Source organism: Mustela nigripes, chromosome 10 (assembly GCF_022355385.1).
Source record: "Mustela nigripes isolate SB6536 chromosome 10, MUSNIG.SB6536, whole genome shotgun sequence".
Taxonomy (NCBI): Eukaryota; Metazoa; Chordata; class Mammalia; order Carnivora; family Mustelidae; genus Mustela; species Mustela nigripes.
In genome coordinates, this window is record NC_081566.1 from 66,313,553 (window position 1) to 66,327,285 (window position 13,733).

Here is a 13,733-nt window from a genome sequence, read left to right on the forward strand (position 1 = left end):
CCCCCCCAGGTCCCCCTCCCTCCGCCCAATAAGGATATAAACTTCAACCCCTCGGTCCACCCAGTCCCTGCAGGGCGCAGATGGCTCCCTCCCTCCCTTTTAGCTCCCTTCCTGCGAGCTTTTACTCTGCTCTCCGAGCCTTTCCCACCCTCCTCTTTTTCCCTCCTTCTTTCCTTCGGTCTCTTTCTCCCTCCACCTGCCGCGGTCCCTCTCCCCCTCCCTCTCCCTCTTTCTCCTCCAGCCCCTATCTCTCCCAGTCCACCTTAACTCGGGCTCCGCCCTCAACCCCCATCCAGCCCTCCGCCGCAGCTCCGCCCCGCCCCCTGCACTCCACCGCCCTGCCCGCCCATTGGCCTGCGCACCCGCCCATCTCAAGCAGGTCCGGCCTCGCGTTCCGCCAGGGAGGGGGCGGAGCCGAGGGGCTGGCCTGAAACCTGGAGGAGGGAAAGGGGGAGGGGGCAGTGTCCGCAGTGGCCCGGGAGCCCGCGCCCCCATCAAGGGCTCTCGGTCTCCATGCGGGGCCTTTGTACGGTCACCTCCTCGGGAGGGAAGGGTATGAGAGGTTAAGGATAGGCCAAGTGGGAGTGAGGCGGGGACTTAAAGGATTGAAGGGGGGGGTCCCGTGAGGGGCTATAATCAGGTCAGTGCCCCGGGAGGTAGGGGGAGGGGGAGCCACCAGGCCGTCAGCTCCAGCTCCTACGCCCCACCCCGACGCTGAGGGAGCGGGGGAGTGGAGGCTGCGGGCACCCTGCGTCCCTCCCCACGCGTGACGGCGCCCCGCGGGGAGGGAACGGCGCCCTGGGCAGGCAGCCTCTGCGCTCCAGCCGGTGCCCGCTGCGGCCTTGGCATTGTCGGAGGGGAGGGGCCGGGGCCGCGAGGGGGAGGGGAGGCGCGCTCTCGCTCCCGCACCCCGCCTCCATCCCGCCTGGGCCCTAAGTAGAGAAACTGAGTCTCCGCGAGGGTGGGAACCTCGGGTCAGGGATCCGGCCGGAGACCCAGGGGGCCCGGGGGGCCCGGGTGTTTCCAGATGCGTGTGCGGGCCGGGGGCGCAGGATACGTGCTTCAGTGCCCCCGCCAGGGAGGAAGGTTCCCTGCGAGGGACACCTCCAGCGGGGCCTGCCGCGCGGCGCACCCCGGGGAGCCCCTCCCACTGGTGTAAAACGGAATCAAATCCGGCTACCGCGGGCCAGGTTCCGCTCCCCGAGGCCGGCCGGGCCGAACCGGGTCCGGCTCGCTTTCTCCTCCCCAGCCCCCTCCGCAGGGGGCCTCCTTCCCTTTCCAGCAGGTGGCTCCGCGGGACACCAGCTCAACCTGTTGGACCACAGTGGGCGGCGCCAGGGGGGCCCTGGCCCTCACCCGGGCTGACCCGGGATCCCCGCGCAGGGGGAGGGGCGGAGTCCCGGTCCCTCCCTCCCTCCCTCTCCGGCCGTGACTCAGCCTCGGAGCCGCTGCCCTGCGCCCCAGCCAGGGGCGGAAAGTGTGAGGCGCCCCTGAGGGCCAAGGCCAAGCCAAACAGCCCCCCACCTCAGACATTATCTCACTGGAGAATTAGAGGGGCTGTAGGAGGGAGGGGGCACCAGCAAGCCTGGGGCGCTCCCGCTTGCCGAATCCGCTCCGGGTTTTCCTGTCGTCCCTGTCCCCCTTGGGCCCCGCGGCGGGTCAGGGCTCCGGGTTTTCTTCTCGGCCCCGCCGGGCAGAGTCTGGTCGGAGAGGGCCTGGAGCGCGACGGGGGGGTGGCGGGGCGGCCGGCCGGGGCTTTCCCCTCCCTTCTCCAGCCGTCGGGGTCGCGCGGGGCAAGAGTCGTGCCAGGGGCTTGCCAGCAGGGCCCGACGCGCACGTGAAACGGAAAGGGGGCTGCTTGGTAGTGGGGGGACGTGATGGCCCCGGGAGGGAGGGCGGGAAGGCGGCTCCTGGAGGGCAGAGCCTGGGCCTCCACAGGCCGTCCGAGGGCGGGCGCCTTGGCATCGGCCCCCAGGTTCAGAGAAACGAAAGGCGCCCGGTACCTCGGGCCCGCCGCGGCTCCCCTCTCAGGGTCGCCTCCGGACTCTTGCTGGACCCAGTCTGGACCTGCAGGCAACAGGAGTGCCATTCTACACTCTCTGGACAGTTCTGGAACCTCCAGTTTGTTTCTCAGGGACAGCCCTCCTCCCCCACTACCCAGGTTTCTCTTCTGGTCCAAAAGGCTCCCTTCCTGGCTCAGAAGCGGAGCGGGGACCTGACCTGAAGTTCCTGCGTCCCCCGCAGCTCCTGGCCCTTACCGCGCCAAACCACAGCCTGCAGGCTGGGAAACACTGCCTGGGGCCTGTGCCCCCTCCCACCAAGCCCGGGCCAGGCCCCAGGGGCCCGCTGCCAACCCTGCCCAGCCACCAGGCCCGCACTGGCCCTGGGGTCTGGAGGGCAGGTGTGGAGCCTGCGGGGGCCTCCTAGGGAAAGCGTGGCAACCCAGACCCGCAGGTTCAGACCGAAGTCTTGGGCGACCAGCTGCACCTCACTTTGGAGAGGGGAAGAGTGGCGGGAGGTGGGTCGATATCGGGGGAGTGATATGGGCCTATATGGGCCTGACCAGGGCGGAGGATGAAAGCCCGGGCTGGGAGTTAGTCCGTCCTAGGCGGGTGGGTGTGCTGGGGCTGGAGACAGCGACTCTGCGCGACAGCCAGGTGCAGGACTGGCCGGGCCACGTGCGCTCGGGGGCCGCTTGCAGAGCCTGGAGGGAGAGGGCTTCTGGCGGAAGAAAGGCGAGGCTCTGTCTGGGCGGGGTCCTGAGTGAGTGGGTCTGGGGTCCTGGCTTGGAGGGTGGGGAGGTGCTGCTGAGCTGGAAGCGGAGCGTCAGCCTGCCTGCCCTGGGCGCCCACCTCTTCCCCGCTCCCCCCTTGCCTCGGCTGCCCCCGCTTCCCTCGAAAAACCCGCCGCCCAGGAAACCGCTGGGGGCGCTCAGACCGCAGCGCGCCCCCCCGCCCGCCGGCGCCCCCACCGCGACCGCCCAACCCACCTGAAGGGGCCGTGGCTGCCAGGGTTGCCCCTCCCGCCGACTCCCCCCACACCTGCGGGCGCACTATTTATAACTCGGCGCCTCCTCCGGGCCCCGAGCGGGTGCCGGCTGCGCCTCGGAGCTAATCGTCCCGGGGATCTCTGCGCCCCTCACGGCCGGGGGAGATAAATTTAGTCTCAGGAAGCTCGGGGAACATTTTCCAAAACTCCACGTCCCAGAGAAGGCGGCGCGGAACCCCTCTGCCCTCCCGGCAGCCAGCAGGCGGCGCGGGTGTCGGGCTCCCGGGAGGGACGGCGGGGACGGAAGGGACCGGGGGCGGCGGCCGGGGGTGGGGGGGGTGGCCCCCAGCGTGGCGGGACGAGCGGGCACGCCTCCGAGGGTGGCCAGGACCGGAGCAGGTGCTCGGCGGGGAGCGCCCGAGAGGGGGGCTGGGGCCTTTCGGAGGGGAGACGCGAACGGGACCGCGAGGAAGAGCCTGTGCCCTTGGGGGTCTGCGCTCCGCCGCGGCGGGGATCACGGCCACCGCCCTCCTCCCGTCCGCCTCTGAGTGTTCCTGGGAAGACACAGGCCCCATCCGAGATCATTACCGGAATAGTCCGCTGTGCTCCGCGAGGCTCCCAGACCCCTTCTCTGGGACCCCGAGCCTCCACCTGCCCTTCGCACGCCATTGGGGTCTTCTATCCCACTAACCTGCTAGGAGTCCTGGGTGTCAGGATGCTCCTCCCAGGGCTGTGGCCTGTGGGGTCCCTAACAGCTCCGCAAGGCTCCTTCCCAGCTCTACCGTCCATTCCTCTACCCCCTGTGGCCACCGGAGGGCCCCTGGGCACCCCGGGGAAATAAGATGCCCCTCCTCGTCCCCTTTGGTCCTCCACTCCCCGCTTCTGCTGCCCCGTGACAGTAGTTCAACCCCCGAGCCTGCTCCAGCTGGGCCCAGAACGCTGTGGGGAAGCTGCTGCATCTCTTTCCCTTGGAGAGGAGGGGGGAGGCATAGACCAGGGAACCATGTCCTGGCCTATGTGGTTCAGGCAGAAAAGGCATAGCTGGGACCCCCAGAGGAGCCCTCGGAAAGCAAGAACAAGAGCTGCCTAGAGTGGGGGTGGGAGTGGGAACTGTGTGCGGGTGCAGCTGGGGGGTGGGTTCTGGTCCTCTCCACACCTTGGCCTGCCCCCCACAGTACTATTTCAAAACAGGGGAGCTGGCTGGTCCAGAGAAGCCCTGGGGCTGAGATGAGAAAATACCGTTCACCGGCTGACGACCCTGCGCAGCGCGCCATGGGCCTGACCTTCCACGGGCCTGGCCACCTCTCTGGGCCCGTTTCCTTCCAGTTAGCGGGGGAGGACCGCCACCGCCCTGTCTGCTGCTCAGGTGGGCTTGTGTCGGTTTCTGCACACTTGGAGTGAGAGCAGCGGGCCCTTCCTCCGGGTGTGGGGTGTGCGCAAGAGCAGTGGGCCCTCCGGGTGTGTGCAAGCTTTCCCTCTCCTCCGCCTCTCCTGGCTGCCTGCCCTGGGCGCCCACCTCTTCCCCGCTCCCTCCTTACCCGTCAGGGCTCTCTGGATAGCTGACACTGGCCTCGGGCCACCTCAGATTCCTCTTTTTACTTCCTGGGCCCTCCCATCCATCCACCACTTCCCCTGGGGTCTTTGCCAGATACCCCCTCCCCTGGCAAAGGCCCTGGAGCTCAGAGCTCTGAGACTCCGGGGTCCACCTCCGTGCGCCGTCCCAGCCGGGCCCAAGAAAGGAAAGGGAGGCAGAAGGCCAGAGCTTGAGTCAGGGAGGGGCTGACCAAGCAGGTATAGGCTATTGTGGGGGGTCCTGGGAGCCCACACTCCTGCAGGAAGGTGACTTCTATGTCCTTCTCTGCCACCAGCCTTTCTGTGGTTGGATTCAGGACCTCCCCCCTTCCCTCTGCTGTGCCCTGGGGTGCAGTCGGGGTTGGAGGGGCCTGGTAAGAGCACTGAGCTCATCATGTGGATGCCTAGTGCCTAGAGAGGGTTGCCGGCTGCTGGGTTAAAAAATCATTTTGAGGGGGTGCATGGGTGGCTCAGTGGGTTGAAGCCTCTGCCTTCGGCTCAGGTCATGGTCTCAGGGTCCTGGGATCGAGCCCTGCATCGGGCTCTCTGCTCGGTGGGGAGCCTGCTTTCCACTCTCTCTCTGCCTGCGTCTCTGCCTACTTGTGATCTCTCTCTCTGTCAAATAAATAAATAAAATTTATTAAAAAAAATCATCTTGAGGCACGCCTGGGTGGTACACTTGGTTAAGAGTCCGACTCTTGGTTTTGGCTCAGGTGGTGATCTCAGGGGTGTGAGATCAAGCCCTGTGTCGGGTGTAGAGATTATGTGAAACCAAGGAAAATCTTTTTCTTGTGTTTAAGATTTTATTTATTTATTTGACAGACAGAGATCACAACTAGGCAGAGAGAGAGAGAGGAGGAAGCAGGCTCCCAGCGGAGCAGAGAGCCTGATTTGGGGCTTGATCCCAGGACCCTGAGATCATGACCCGAGCCAAAGGCAGAGGCCTTAACCCACTGAGCCACCCAGGTGCCCTGAAACCAAGGAAAATCTTAAAAAAAAAAAAAAAAAAAAAAAAAAAAAAAGAACGCGTACACGTTCAGGCCGGCCACTTGTCTCAACTGCTCTCAGTCACCGGCACGTCAGGCCCAGACGGTGCCTGTAGCCTACAGATCAGGCTCTCCTGTCCAACCAAGCCTTGCGCCCCAAAGTCTGTTCTTCACGCAGCAGCCAGTGTGAAGACCCTGCAACAGCTTTCTTGTCCCTCTACAGGAAGCCCTCCTTACCCGGCTTGTGTGGCCCTCTGCGACCTGCCCCACACCCACCCCACCTCAGCTTCTCTTCTCCAGAGCACCGATCCCCCAATAACACCACTACACTTATTCTTTGGTCATTATTTCCTGGGCCTGCCCCCGAGCACAGAAGCTCCCCGAGTACACAGGGGCCCGTTGGGATCACCGCCATATTAAAGCCTCCCACCGGGCGTCGGGCGGGGGCTTGGTGACAGTTGTGGAGCGAATGCAGCTCGTGCACAGACTATCTCTGGAATGCTCTCCAAAGGACGGGTAAAGCTGACCGGCTCCCGGCAGGAGTGCCGGGGGCGGACGGGGGCCAGGATGGAGGGTCACGTCCCACCAGCGCAGCTCCTTACTCTGGGTCTCTGTTACCTTCACAAGTGGCACTACAGGCCCAGAGAACAAGGACTGAACTCGCACGTCAGCGGAAAGGCTGGTCACTGGGAGCGAGCAGAAGGTCCCGTAAACTTTCTCTAGGCCTGTGCCCCAGGAGGGGAGGGCGGGGCCAGGGCGGGCTGGCTCTGAGGTTGTGGGGGCCTGAGAGTGGGCCTGCCACCAAGGGTGAGCAAGGTGCTGTCCGCGGTGGAGTCACGGGACTTGGGGGAAAGCACGCATCGCTGGCTGCCAGGGGAAGTGGAGTTAGTTCTGTTCCTTCTGGCCGTTTGTGCCGTGCAGCAGTAAGCCCCAGGAGCCTGGGTGGCCGCACAGGCGCGGTTCACCCGTAGCCACCTCTGAGCCGGAGCAGCAGGGCCCAAGGTCCTCTGTGAGCTGCGGACCCACCAGGCCCAGCACTCTGCCCCAGATCTTCAGAGGCAGAGAGCTGATCAGACCAGCCCTTCTATTTAGGTTTCCAGTCTAAGGCACAGCGTCTCCCAGAAGGAGACCCCACCCAGGTTGGACCCCTCCCTCTCCACCGGTTGGGAGGAACCCCAGGGTTCCAGCCCCAACCCTCCCTGCCCAGGCATCAGGGAGTCAGAACAGCTGTTTTTTTTTTTAATCTCAGTTCTGTCCCGGACAACCTTTCTTCCCTGGTCTGTACCCTAGCTCCAAGACCCCTCCAGGGCTGAGTTTTTCTGATTCCCTTTCAGACAGTTAGAACTTTAGGCCCCAAGGCCTGTTTATTTTATGTATACACACACATGCATCTATGTACATGCACACACACACATAGTTCAGTGACTCTCAAGCAGAGAGACCGGAGGCAGCCCCTTCCTGGCACTAAGAGAGCATCGAGAAATCAACCATCTGGGCTGGGGGGCTCACTGTGCCAGGCTCGGAGAAATGCCAGCTCCTGCGGCGGTCTTCCTGGGGTCCCAGCCAGCAGGCCGAGCTCCTGGGCCCCGGAGGTCCACCCGAGGTGGGGGCTGGGAATGGAGGCCCCGAGAGGCCAGACCAACGGAAGCAAGATCCGCACTTCCCGCGGTGTCTGGGGCCCCTCCATGGTGGAGCATGGCGGGCCCCAGGGGTCTCGATGGGGGCTGGGCCGGGCGCTAGAGCAGAGAACAGGAGGCTGAGAGGCAGGCTCTGGCCCTGAAGCAGCGGCTGTGCTTCCTGTTTGCCCTGCCCTACCCTGCCCACCTGCGCTGAGCCGGGGTCAGCTCCCTCCCTGGCCATCGTCAGTCCAGCAGCTCCTTGATGCACCAGCAACACAGGAGAATGTAAGCAACTTCCTTCAGGGTCTGCTGCAGGCCCTCCCATCCCGTGCCCACCTTCATGACGGGCACCCGGAGCCCAGTGTCTCGAAGGGCCCTCCGGAAGGAGAAGGGCAGGGCCTGGGCTAGCGGCTGCATCCGGGGCTGCATGAGGGCAGCAGCTTTGGGGCGAGTGGGAGCCGCCTCTGGGGCCTTTTATCAGCAGTGTCCCCACCCCCTCATGCCTCATGACTACGGACAAAGGCCCCCAGGGTCTAGCACAGGGAAGCTTCTGGGCGCAAGAACGGGCTGAGTCAGCCTCTGTGGACAGGGATGGAGGCTGGGGTCAGGAGGGGGAGGGCGAGCCCGGCCGGCCACCCCAGCCTCCATCCTCCACAGCCAGGCCTGCTCGGCTTCCAGCCCAGGTCTCCAGACCTTGGGGCCAAGCCTGCGTTACCTCTTCCCCCAGTGCCCAGCACAACTCCGGGCTCCTGCCCTCTGGGGGGCTCCTGCTGAGGCGGGCCTTGGGAATTGTGCCGAGAGCTCCTTTTCAGTCTGCACACGCGCGTGCACACGCACACACACGCACGCAGGCGCGCCACCCCCTTGCAGGGAGCTGCCTGGTCCCCTCTGGCATCTCCCATCCCCTGGAGCAGGAAGACACAGCAGGGGCGGGACAGGAGAGACAGTTTATTGACAGCTGACACCCCGGGGCACCTCCGTCCCCCACTGCGGTCAGGCGCGGGTCAGGTGCGGGAGTTGCGCTCCTCGTCCTGGTTCTCCAGCAGGTAGGCGGGCCGGTAGGCCGGCTGTCCCCCAGGGCTCAGGTACTTCAGGGCTGGGTTCCGCACCGTGTTCTCCCGGCCCCCCAGTGAGGTGTAGCTGGGGGAGCAGGGAGGCGAGTGTGGGGGTGGCTCGCTCCCCCCAGCACCCCGTCTTCCCCCCGCCCGCTGTCTCCGGAACCCCTTACCCGCGGTCGTACAGGATACAGTAGGGCACGAAGAGCTGACGGAGGAAGTCCCAGATGTCTCTGTAGGTCCAGTCCTGGGAGGTCAGAGCCGAGTCAGGGGTCCCCTCCCTCACTTACCCCTGGCCACCCGGGAGGAGCCCACCTGGGGCTGCTTCTTGGTCCCCGAGGGTGGGCCCCTAGCTGATTCTCTGGTGCGGCTCACCGACCTACACAGGTAGGCCACTGGCTGTGGAAGAGAAGCCTTCATCCCGGCCCCGGCCCTGGCCCCGGCCCCTTCCCGCGCGTGTGTGAGCCCGCGGGGAGCAGGCCGGCCTGCGCAGGGGTGGAAATGGGCCCCAGCTGTGCCTTCTGACACGGGGCACCTGAAATGACTTCGGCGCAAGTCAGGGACAGAACTTTGACTTTCCGCAGGCCACTGAGTTCATCCTTTTAAAGCCCCCATTTGGTCGGCTTTAGTAGTTCTTTTCTTTCCTTTATTTTTTCCCCCCACCGTCCACCTGCAGGTGGGCACGTGCCAGCTAAGCCGCCCTTTTGGCCTTCTCCCCGTGCTCGCCAGCCCCCACTCAGGGGGCCCGCTCCTCCCACCAGCCCTATTTTTAGTAGTTATTTAATTTTAGGAAACTGCAGCTTGAGTGTAAGTGGGTGGCCAGCGGCCCCCACACTGGGCAGCACAGACCTAGCGGGAGAGAGCGCGCGCCCGCTCTCAGGGTGCAGTGGACGGCGCTCAGGCCGGAGGACCCGACGGCACAGCCTCCCTCGGGCGGGTGTTTCTGCATCTGAGCCCCAGGCTCCAACCGCTCCCCCACGGGGGATAGGGATGGGGAGACCAGAGGCAGCACAGCCTCTACCCCGTTACCAGCAGCGGGTTGACGCGCATGAAGGCCGGCCAGCCGGGGTCAGTGGGGCTGAAAGGGCAGAGGCTGCAAGAGTAGGGGTCCGTACGGCGGGTGCCCATCAGGACAGCCTCCAGCTGGGGGTGCCGTGTCCGCAGCTCGCTCAGGGCCTGCTTCATGTCTCCCTCAGCCTCCAAGACCCGTAGATTGTATCTGGGGAAGGAAGGGGGCTGCGGTCAGAAGTGGGCACTGCGGCGCTCCCCCCACCGGAGCCCCAGCCTCTGGGCACCTAGTACCTCTTGATGGTGTCCTGTAGGAACTGTTCGAGCTCGGGGAAAGGGGAGATGCTGCGGATATACAGGATCTGGAGGAGTTCCTGGGTGTCGGGGTGTTTCCTGGGCAGGCGAACAAAGCATAGGCTTGCCAGGCAGGCCGGGAAAGGCTCTCAGAGAACTCGCACTGTTCTCCATGGACGGACAACCTCCTGCTTGCGGCTCTTCGGTCCTTCCTATCCGCCAGAACCACTTCCTCCGGGAAGCCCCTTCTGATCTCTCCCTTCTCAGATCTGGAGCACGCAGCCCTATGTCAGGTGAGTAACTGCCACCTCCCCAACAAGACTGCGACCTCCCTGTGTCCCGGTGCAGGATGATGACCTTCAGGTCCATGCCCCGGGCACACCATGTCAGATGCTCAGTAGGCAGCGGGGAACAGAACTGGAGGCCACCAGGGCCACCTCCCTCCCATACCCCACCCACCGGCCACGCCTTCCCTTCTGGCTTCCTCGGGCCTCACGCGGGGAGCTGGACAGGAGGGCAGACGGGCCCCCGGAGGCCTCGCGCCCCGAGGCTGGCTCACCTGTGTGCGGCGGCATGGAAGAGATGCAGGAGCGCCGTGCCGTCCTTGCCCCCGTTGAAGGCCACGCAGAGGCGGGCGAGGCTGTACCGAGCCAGGGCCGTCTCGATGGTCTGCAGAGCACCTGCCACCTTTTCCCCCAGAGAAGACCCTGCGAGCAGGCAGAAGCCACCAGCTAGATGCACGCGGCCAGTGGGGGGCAGGGGTGGGGGATGGGAGCAGGCCGCCTGCTTCAAGTCTCCGTGGCTCCCCAGAGTGGGTCGGGTACTGTCCGGACTCCCATGCCCCGCAGCCCCACCTCGGTGTCTGCCCTCTACGGGTCCCGGTTTCCTTCTGTTCCCTGAATTCCCACATCGTCTGCTCTCGCCCACCTCCTGGGCTGACCTCCCTGCCGCGGACGGAGGCCCCTCGTCAGCGACAAGTCGTACCTGGGGACCTTTCTTGTCACGCTACTGGCCCAGAAGGGCCTGGTGTACGCCTGTGCCGGCGAGCTGCCCAGCCCCGTGCCCTGGAGGGCACCGACGCCGTCTCTGTGCGCGGGAGCCCCCGACAGCCCCCGCGTTCCCGAGGCCCAGGGAGTCAGCCCAGCGCACGGCGCGCCACCCCTCCCCGCGGAGGCCCCTACCTGATTCGGCGAGTCTGTACACGGCTTCGCTGGCCTGCGGCACGGCGTCGGGAACATAGGGGACCAGCGACCCCGGGGGCAGGCGGGCGGTCAGGTAGGCCAGGCCCTCCTCCAGGGGCCCTTCCTCCTCCGAGTCCAGAGTGAGCTTCACCTGATAGTAGTTGCTGCCCCAGTCAGGGTAGGAGCCCAGGCCCAGCCTGCGCCCAAAGTGGGCCTGGGCCTCGGCCAGGATGGGGGCGATGGAGGCCTCGTCGGCGGCCACATAGAGCTCCCGCAGGTGAAACCGCACAGCAGTGTTCTGGAACAGCCCCTTCAGCCCCTCCAGCACCCTTCGCAGCAGCTCCGGAATGCCCGGGAAGAGGTAGACGTTCCGGACGGAGACCAGCGGCAGCTTGAAGGGCCGGCCGGTGCGGGGATCGGTGCCGTAATGCAGGCGGGCGGAGGAGGGCACGAGACACAGCTTGGCCCAGCCCTTCCCTCCCAGGGCTCTGATGGCTGCTTCCAGCTCAGGGTGCGGCCTGAGTTCGTCCCCAAAGGCCTGTGCTACTGCCTCGAAGGTCACGTCGTCATGAGTGGGGCCGATGCCCCCTGCCGTGAGGACGTGGGTGAAGCGGCTGGAGAAAGAAGTGACCTCGGCCGCGATGGCGGCGACCTCGTCAGGGACAACAGAGACTCGGCACACCTGGACCCCTAGGGAGCGCAGCGTCCGGCACAGAAAGTAGGTGTTGGTATCCTGAGTGTGTCCCTGGGAGGTGAGACGGGGACCATGAGAGTCAATGCCACGGGGATGAAGAGCAAAGGGGCGGGGGCGACAAGCCATGTCTGCCTGATACTGGGGCACCGTGCTCTTGGGGGACGCTGCCTTGGGCTGCCAAAAAGCCTGGACTGGGCATCGGAGTGAGGAAATCCGTCTGAAGGGTCAGGGACAGCATGACCTGCCCTGGGCCTCTTTCTCCATACTTTCCCTTGACCTCATCTATGCTTATGGAGTCTGTGGTCAATTCCACACCAGCCCTGACGGTTCAGTCCCCTGGTCCGCCATGGACGCACATTCCTGGCAGTTGTCCCTTTGGTCAGTGGCAGCCCCAGACACTGTCCACAGCCCGTCGGGCCCTTCCGCGTCGCCCCTACTGCCATGTCTCCCTCTCATCGGCATCTCTTCTGTGTCCCTACTGCCACCAGACAGGCCCTTGGCACCTTTTATCTGGACGGTGGCGACAGCCCCTGGCAAGGCTCCCAGCCACCAGTGTGGACTGCCGGGGCCTCCTGACTAACCCTTCTAATATGCTACTGGGATTGCACCACTCTTGGGCTCAAAACCTATGTATTGTTTCCAGCCATATACAGAATAAAGTTCAAATTCCTTTGCAGAACTTTTGACGCTGTGTCGCGGGTGTGTAGCTCATATTCTCTCCCAGCCCCGTCTCCTTCTGCTTCTCTGCAGGGGGCTTAGTGGGTAAGGGTTACCCGGGAGGAAGAGAGAATCGGGCTGGAATCCCAGTTCTACCACTCCCAGCTCTGCTACCTCTGGCAAGCTTCTCAGTCTTGTAATCTATTAACAAATTTATAGTAAAAGTATCAAACCTCGTGGGAATGTTCTAAGGATTAGTAAGATGGCCTATGTGATATATTCAGCGTGCTGCCAGGCCCTAGTAAACCCCTCAGAAAACAGGGTCAGTGCTGCTATTCCAACCTGAAACCTACCATGACCTTTCGAAAGACTTCTGGATTGTTCAGAAGGGATTTCTCCCATCTAGGACTTTCCTTCTATTTTGCTTACTCACTCTGCTGAATGCCGTGGGTCATTTTCCCAACAGGTTGGCTAGAACTTCCGCGATAGCACATGCACCCATTCCTCCTTGACCTGCTGGACTCCTTGTCATTCCTGTAAGGTCCCTCCTACCTCTATAAGCCCCTTGACAAATTGTAGTGACTTTGCTACAAGTTTTCAACGGAGTTACTGAAAGAACAGAGGGCCACTTTCCCTGTAATACGCTGGACTCACGCCAGGACCCTACTGCAGCAAGGGGACTCCTGCCCCGCTGCCTCCTCTCAACAGAAGGGCTGCAGGCGCTTAGGGATGGGAGGCTGCCACCCCCTCCCCCCTCTCCTGTCCCAGACACACCTTGAGGATCTCATCTCCAACAATGATGATGCCCGCCGTCACGCTGCGCCCTGGGGGAGGGTCAAAGGCCCTAGATGCCATGGTCCTGCCTTCTCTGCCCCTCTGCAAGGCCCTCCAGAAGCCACCCAGGGCCCCCAAAAGGGGTCGAAAGCACGGGAGTCGCGCCAGGTCTACAGGGCACTGGGGGCCATAGCCTGAAAACAGGGGGGTCTGGGGTCAAGGGAACCTGGAGGAGCCAGAGAGGGCACCGGGGGAGAGCGGGAGTGCCCGTCCTTCCTCTAAGGAAGACCTCGCCAGGCGCTGGGTAAGAGAGTCCTTTATCCCAGCCTCTAAGAAACCCCAGCCCCGGCCTCTTCACAGGTCTTCTGGGCTGGGCTCTAGTCTCAAAACGTCCTGCTCTCCCGGCACCCGCCCCTTTGAACAGGTCTGCGCGCCGAGCTCGGCGCCTGCACCTGCAAATACCTCCTCTCGCGGGGCACCGTGCCTTCGCGTGCCTCGACCCCTGAAGACGCCCCTGCCCGCTTCGCCCGGGAGCTCAGGCGCCTCTCCCGCACGCGCCCGCACCCTCTCCGGCCTGCAGTCCCGTCCCCCCGCCTCGCCGCAGCCCGCCCCGCTCTCCCACGACCCCACCTGCCTCTCGGGCCCCGGCCCGGCTCGCGCCCTCGGCTCCCGCACGTCCCGGGCGGCCGCCGCACGCAGTCCCGCCTCACACCCGCACCTGCTCACAGCAGTTGGCCACTCGGCTGTCGCTCACACGAGTTCCAAGGGCCCATTGGTGCAGCTGGCTGTCGCTCGCCCGCCTTAGCGGGGGGGGGGGCGCCGGGAGGAGCGCCGGGTTGTCATTGGTGACAAGCGCGTGGCCACGCCCCCGGAACTGCGGGGGCGGGGCCGCGGGGCGGGGCGGG

The 13,733-nt window shown here is 64.6% G+C and overlaps 3 protein-coding genes across 6 annotated transcripts in view; 1 reads left to right on the forward strand and 2 right to left on the reverse strand.

The window, feature by feature from the left end:
- The window catches only part of LOC132025918 (uncharacterized), an 8,124-nt gene extending 1,369 nt beyond the window's left edge, over nt 1-6,755 (forward strand). Inside the window, exons 2-3 of the mRNA XM_059413819.1 lie at nt 4,180-4,354; nt 5,770-6,755. Coding sequence (XP_059269802.1) covers nt 4,180-4,354; nt 5,770-5,966 — 372 coding nt within the window. The 3' untranslated portion in view covers nt 5,967-6,755. The remainder of the gene's footprint in view (nt 1-4,179; nt 4,355-5,769) is intronic.
- Nucleotides 6,756-6,890: 135 nt separating this feature from the next.
- On the reverse strand, nt 6,891-7,631 carry LENEP (lens epithelial protein). The gene is made up of 2 exons (XM_059413825.1): nt 7,371-7,631; nt 6,891-7,282 (listed from the first exon to the last, which is right to left on the reverse strand). Exon 1 carries the CDS (start codon nt 7,592-7,594, stop codon nt 7,409-7,411), a length of 186 nt encoding a protein of 61 aa, XP_059269808.1. The 5' UTR covers nt 7,595-7,631; the 3' UTR covers nt 6,891-7,282; nt 7,371-7,408.
- Nucleotides 7,632-7,886: 255 nt separating this feature from the next.
- On the reverse strand, nt 7,887-13,548 carry FLAD1 (flavin adenine dinucleotide synthetase 1). Of its 4 annotated transcripts, none has more exons than XM_059413822.1 (8): nt 13,291-13,419; nt 12,829-13,022; nt 10,704-11,448; nt 10,082-10,229; nt 9,523-9,621; nt 9,250-9,439; nt 8,394-8,467; nt 7,887-8,070 (listed from the first exon to the last, which is right to left on the reverse strand). In XM_059413822.1, the coding sequence occupies exons 2-8, from the start codon at nt 12,907-12,909 to the stop codon at nt 7,974-7,976; spliced, it is 1,434 nt and encodes a 477-aa protein (XP_059269805.1). In that variant the 5' UTR covers nt 12,910-13,022; nt 13,291-13,419; the 3' UTR covers nt 7,887-7,973. The 4 variants fall into 4 exon arrangements, with proteins under 4 accessions (XP_059269805.1, XP_059269806.1, XP_059269807.1 ...); XM_059413823.1 differs by lacking the exons at nt 7,887-8,070; nt 13,291-13,419 and adding exons at nt 8,094-8,305; nt 13,463-13,548; XM_059413824.1 differs by lacking the exons at nt 7,887-8,070; nt 13,291-13,419 and adding exons at nt 8,094-8,305; nt 13,459-13,530.
- Nucleotides 13,549-13,733: the final 185 nt, after the last annotated feature.